This window comes from Branchiostoma floridae, chromosome 12 (assembly GCF_000003815.2).
Source record: "Branchiostoma floridae strain S238N-H82 chromosome 12, Bfl_VNyyK, whole genome shotgun sequence".
NCBI lineage: Eukaryota > Metazoa > Chordata > Leptocardii > Amphioxiformes > Branchiostomatidae > Branchiostoma > Branchiostoma floridae.
Genome location: NC_049990.1, coordinates 21,959,687 through 21,966,261, shown reverse-complemented (window position 1 = coordinate 21,966,261; position 6,575 = coordinate 21,959,687). Strand labels below are relative to the sequence as shown.

General features: G+C 39.1%; 1 protein-coding gene across 1 annotated transcript in view; it reads right to left on the bottom strand.

Moving 5' to 3' along the window:
• Positions 1–1,690: 1,690 nt before the first annotated feature.
• Positions 1,691–6,575, bottom strand: part of LOC118427190 (tyrosine-protein kinase RYK-like) — a 50,502-nt gene continuing 45,617 nt past the window's right edge. The window contains exons 8-13 of the mRNA XM_035836826.1: positions 6,001–6,250; positions 5,396–5,595; positions 4,598–4,707; positions 3,402–3,561; positions 2,937–3,073; positions 1,691–2,331 (exon numbers count right to left, since the gene is read on the bottom strand). Of these exons, the coding sequence (XP_035692719.1) occupies positions 2,220–2,331; positions 2,937–3,073; positions 3,402–3,561; positions 4,598–4,707; positions 5,396–5,595; positions 6,001–6,250 (969 nt within the window). The 3' untranslated portion in view covers positions 1,691–2,219. The remainder of the gene's footprint in view (positions 2,332–2,936; positions 3,074–3,401; positions 3,562–4,597; positions 4,708–5,395; positions 5,596–6,000; positions 6,251–6,575) is intronic.

Sequence of the window (6,575 nt, the reverse complement as noted above, 5' to 3'; positions counted from 1 at the left end):
AAGTAGAAGGCAGTATTCAACCTCTATTTGTATGTATGCCTCCCTCCTTTTTGTTAAGGTTTCAATTGGAAGTTACCAAACAGTTCATAATGTGTCAACTGAAGTATTACAACTTAAATACAACCACATAGTGCACATCATCTTCAAGTGTTAGAACTAGATGTATAAATGAGATCAGTGAAAAAAATTGAAACGTGGGAACAAAAAGATGCAAATTTGGTACAAGGGTGAATCTGAATGACAAATTCATTTGATGTATTTCTAAAAAAAATACATGTACACACAAAAAAGTGTTCAAACTGATTGTGAATATCATCAGTTTCTTAGAATGACATAAGATTTGTCAATATAGAATATATTCTGGCATATAACTCAGTGCAGATATTATGATAGAATATACAAAACTATCTACAATTGCCACAAGGCACACAAAGTGCAGCCACAGCAGTTTTGATTTGTCAAACTTTAACATATAGTCTTCTACTATAGCCTGGAACCTTTCCTCCTTAGGGAACAGGGACAGAGCATACAATGCACACATGTACCCACCAGGCTATGGCTGTGGTTTAAGGCTACATGTGTCTTACATATAAATAACTAAAACTATGATACAGTCATGGAGTTGTCTTCTTTAAAACAAAAACAAATGTAAGTTAAATTCAATTTAAAAACAAGTTGACGTAACAGCATTTTTGGCAACACATTCGCTATCTGAATACTAATTAAAATCAGGCAATACAAATTACAGTGAGAAGAATATGAACCTGGCTTGATGCAAGAGATATTAACTGAAAAAAAGGGACTACACATAGAAGATATGGTATTAGTTGTTGCGCATATTGAGCTGTATTCGTTTGCCATTAAATATCATGTAATAATGATACAGATTACTACCGCACATCACTTTGTCAGAGATTGTCATACTGTACACAATGTATTAAATACATATCTGCATACACACACACACACACACACACACACACACAAACACAAACTTACTTTGACACAAACATACATAGTACACATAAGTATACACACACACACACACTCACATGCACATACACACATGCACACAAGCTCACATAGTCACATACAATTGTAAAAAGTCTATTCACATATACATATATACACAATCACTATTTACATTTTACCATGAAACATTTCCACAATGTTTTACAAATGATAGTATGAGCACAGGTTTGGGAAGCATTAGTTGTGACTTCAAGTTCATCAATGGAGCAAAGAAAGTGGTGAAATTGGTGCAAGCATTTTCAGTGACATGGCAATTTGGATTCAGAGTACATTTGTACTACTACTTTTTGAATCAACATACAGCACAAATATGTTGTAGTTTTATATGTAGAGAAGCAAATGACATCCACACATGCTGAAATCTCTTCTATATCAAGTACGTTTTTGATTTGAGCATCTTCCCCAACAGACATTTAGAGCAGTTAAAAGAGAGTCTGCACATATGATTATCTGTCCTTCTAATTATGATTTTAGAATTACATGTATGAAAAAGTCCATTTGATATAGACAATATTGAATTTTCCAAGGCACAGTTACATTATAACAGCACTTACACCAATACAAGTTCATTGATACAACAGTTGAGGCTCTTTCAGTGAGAGCAGATTTAAATACAACTTCATTGTCATGTTTGTAGTTTTTAAAAAAACTCTTCCTCGAACTGCACCTTCTCTAACAACTGCACACTTGTGTACACCATAAATACATATACCTGCTAAACCACTTCTAGAACTTACAATAACTCTATCCAGTGGAGAAATAGTCATTTTGAAACCATAAAACTAAGTATGGAGAAGGATCATCTTCTGAAAAACTACATAAATCTTGTTACATTTTGGGGACTAGACTTGTGTGGTATTTGGAGAAAACACAGCTCTCTACTTGGTAGAAGTTTCATAACTTAAACACAGACAAAAACAATCATTCTGCAAATATAGCATGCACATGTTCATCACACAGAAAATATTCTTCCATGCTATGTATATGCATGTCATACGAATATAGCTATATCAATGGTACATTTCAACACTGTAATGAAGAGTGTGCAAAAGCATCATTTTTCATATCTTGAATACATACAGTTGTATCCCTTTTTGATACCAATATCAATACATTTGTTACATACATTTTTGATACTTCTAGAACCATTATATTCAACTGTTATGTACACAAGTGTTTATTGTTGTCTATATGTAGAGTCCCAGGGCCTTGTGGAACTCTTGTAGACAGGCCGTCAACTGGGCAAACTTTGGTCTCTCTTCTGGTGACAGGGCCCAGCAACATGCCATGATTGCAAACCTGGGGAAAAAAACAAAAAATGTGTAAGGGCCACTTGATGATAACCTGAGCAAAATCTTAAAAGGCTCTTAGATAGAATGGACAATAAGGTCCAGTCAGAATACTTCTCAACCCAAACACCATTTTTTTAATATTCTGTTTTACAAGAATAAATGTCCTTGAGTGTTTTCTTGCGCAACTCATTTGGTTATAAATAAACATCATTGAAGGTAGGTTGGCACATACATGGACAAACAGACACACATATACACATTCATCACACACACACACATACATACACACACACGCACACACACTAACATGCCGTATGCATGCTAACACACACGCACGCACACACACACACACACATTCATCACACACACACACACACATACATACACGCACACACACGCACGCACACGAACATGCCGTATGCATGCTAACACACACGCACACACACACACATTCATCACGCACACACACACACACACATTCATCACACGCACATGAACATGCCATATGCATGCTAACACACACACACGCGCGCACACGCACACACACACGCGCACACACACACACACCAAAAAAAACATGGATAACAGTCCAAGAACAACTGTAGAACTCACAGTTCATCAGGACAGTTGATGGGTTGGGGTGCCCTGAAACCGTCCCTCAGGTACGAGGCCATCTCAAACGGGTCAATGTCAGAATATGGCGTCTGTCCCAAGGTCATGAGTTCCCATAGCAACACGCCAAACGCCCACTGGAAAGACAAGAAATAAAGTGAATGACTTTCCATGACAGTGATGAGGGGGATACAGACTTAGCCACGTTTGGCATTGTGTTCTTGCCTCAAAAGCGCCACCTACATTGGCTACATATAGCAGTGAATAGCAGAACTCCAATTAGAAGCTCTGAGGAAAAGTAAGCAAAAATTAGTAGTGATTGTTGAAAGAATTCTCCTACATCCCATTTTCAATGACATCACTGGACTACATGTTTTTGTTTGCATCCAAGCATCAAATAATGGATACTAACTACATACTACTACCAAGCGACTGATCAGAAAAATGCATTCTGGGAAGACATACCACATCGCTAGCTGATGAGAAGTGCTTGTCCACGAGACTCTCGATGGCGAGCCATTTGACGGGTCTGTTCTCGTTGTCTCCCAGACAGTGGTAGTCTCCGGAGAACAGGTCCCTTGCCAAGGCGTTGTCCGTCACTTTAACGTTTAACCCTTCATCAAGTCTGCAACAAGATTGTTATGTTTAGATAGTTGAACATTAAATTTTGTGATTTGACATGCATAAGAAATACACAAACCATTTGATGCCAAGCAATGTTTTGCATACAACATTGTGCACACAACATTAGTCATATTTTTTGTTTCTTCTCCTGAAAATAAAGTTTATGTTTGTTTTTGATTGTAGGGATTTGAGCTCGTCTTTCTAGAGTTAAGACTGAACTTTTAAGTTAGGTTTACTTTTTGTCACCTCAGGCAACCTCAATACAATAGCCAAGTGACTAGTACAATGAGCTGTATGTATACAGTATTTGTATCCAATACCAAGAACTGTTACAAAACTTTTCACAAGTAAGTGTATTACAATGTGGAATTTTGGTACTTACACGCTACACTTGTACCAAGTGATTTAAAAACTTGGCAATAAAAAGTACTATCACAGTACAGTACCAACAACTGTTACAAAACTTTTCACAAGAAAGTGTAATACAATGTGGAATTTGGGTACTTAAACAATATACTTGTACCATATAATTGTTGGCAATAAATAGTACTATCACAAGTCAAGTCATCACAATGGTGTATTTGGATGGAATAGTTAACTTACACACAGTTTCTAGTGACCAGGTCTCTGTGCACCACCTGTTTCCCCAAGGAATTTGGGTACTTACACACTACACTTGTAATGAATAATTTTTACATAACTTGGCTGCAGGGCTCTAGCCAGCATCCGTTTTTCCGTCAATTGACGGAAATTTGCTGCGTCTGACGGAAAAATTTTAGAACCAATCCGTCAACCTTGACGGACAAAAATCCTTGGTGGAAGCTACAGGCGGCTTGGGGACGCCGTCCACGGCCGTAAAAGCCACACACTGTTTGTTTTGCTATTGTTATGATTGTTGACAATGTGTGTCGGCGCCCTTTCGCATACGATAATCTCATTAAAACCCGTTTTTCAAGGTCTCAGTTCAGTCCTTCTAATTAATTTTCGCGACGATTGAACTATCACAATGTTGTGTTTTGATGGGGGAGTTTACTTACACACAGTTTCTGGTGGCCAGGTCTCTGTGCACCACCCCACGTTTCCCCAGGTACTGCATGGCTTTACCAATCTGTATGGCCAGGTGCACCAGGTCTTGTGTGGACAGGATCTGTGGGAGGGAAGGAACCAAAAATCATCAGTTATCCATGTGATCAAATGATCATTCATTAGCTCCTTGTTTCCTTTGTCCTATTCCATTAATTTACAATGTATGAAAGCAACTTTCTTATTTGTTAGAGTGGATTCCAAGTTACAAGGATGGGTGAATTACTGGCATACATGTGTATCAACCTATAACCAGGTTAAACAGCCTCATTACTCAACACAATGGGTACCTACTTGGCTGGCAAAATACACCTGATGATTATAACACTCAGCAAGATTTGTTTTCCAGATTTCGCAGAAAAAAGTATGTAAGCAATGGACAAGAACATAATGTTGCTTGTTTGTATTGCATTCCTAGTAAATTGAATTATAGCACCAAATTTGTACTGAAGAATACAAGTTGACAATCTAGACTGATCAATTTGATTCACTCACACTAGAAAGGACTTGATAAGTGTGGTGGGTTCTCTTTCTTGCCCTAGATGTGACCCTGTACGTCCTATCTGTAAGACGTCCCTAGCTGAAGCTAGGTACTGATCATTTACACCTGAGCCAAGCAAGCCAAAGAAGCTTTCCCAAGGAAACAACACCGGGAGTTCCAACTTAGTACCTCCACACTCTGGGTCAACCACCCTAACCACAAGGCCACCATGCTACCACAAGGATAACATGACAAGACTGTTGTGTAGTACCTGATGTGTGTGTGTTTCCGATGCTCTGCAGTGTTTGAGGAAGACTTTCAGGTTGCCATGGTTCAGGTACGGGAAGATTGTCATGGGTCGGCCATCGTCCAGACAGGCGTAGGTGATGGTCTGCACATGTCTGTGGTGGACACCTCGCAGCATGCAGCTCTCGCGTAACAACAGGAGGACCTGTTCTTCTGATGCTTGGTCTGTGAAAAAACGAGGCTTAAGTTTAGACTCCATAACAAGCTGTACCAGTGAAATCTTTTTGCTATTTCTTCTATCTCCCTTTTGGAAATATCGTCTACTACTTCTGATATATATATCCTGAGAAAGCCGAAATGGATCAGTTGAAGATTTGCAATTTTCTCTAGCAGTACCAGAGTAGAAGTACCCAGTATTTGATTATACAGAGATGAGATTTAATTGCAATGAAGAAAAAAAACTATTTGCTGTCTTTCAATTATCTTTTTGCACTCTCTATATAACACATTCCTGCTTAGCAATTCAACCGACTATTTCGAAACTCCACACTTTTATAGATCAATAGAAAGACGAACAGTGCATCTTTGCTATCAGAAGTTTATGCAACTACCGAAGACAAAAGTCTGTACCTGTAACCGTCTTTATGAAGACCTCCTGTTCGGCCCTGTCCTCCCCCACCACGATGCCGTGATAGATTCTCCCAAACGTGCCCTCCTGCAACACGTCTCCCAGGGTGACCTCTGTGCGCTGGATACAGATGTCTGACAGCTGCGACCGCACGTCTGCTACAGGCTCCGTCATGTTGGGGTATCTCCTTAGGCTGGGGTACGCTGGAGGGAACCAATGTGCAAGATTTTTAATAAAGAATTTCCTAACGCTAGTTCACCTTTATCCGCAGGGCAACCGATATCCGTTGCTTTCAAAAACAGGTATTCAGGGATATCAAGTCAGCGGACGATAGTTTCAAACCACAATAGTTTGAACATATTACAACTTGAAACCACCGTCCGTCGACTTGATATCCCTCAATACCGTGTGGGTAAACACAACGAATATAGGTTACCCTTCGGATAGAGGTGAACTAGCGTTACAATTGAAGTTAGCTTCAAGAAGCATCAGTCATTGTTTCCAATGATTGGCAAAAATGTAACCCATACAAAATGTATACCGCAAACGCCTTTGGTGAATGTCTATTTTCAATGTT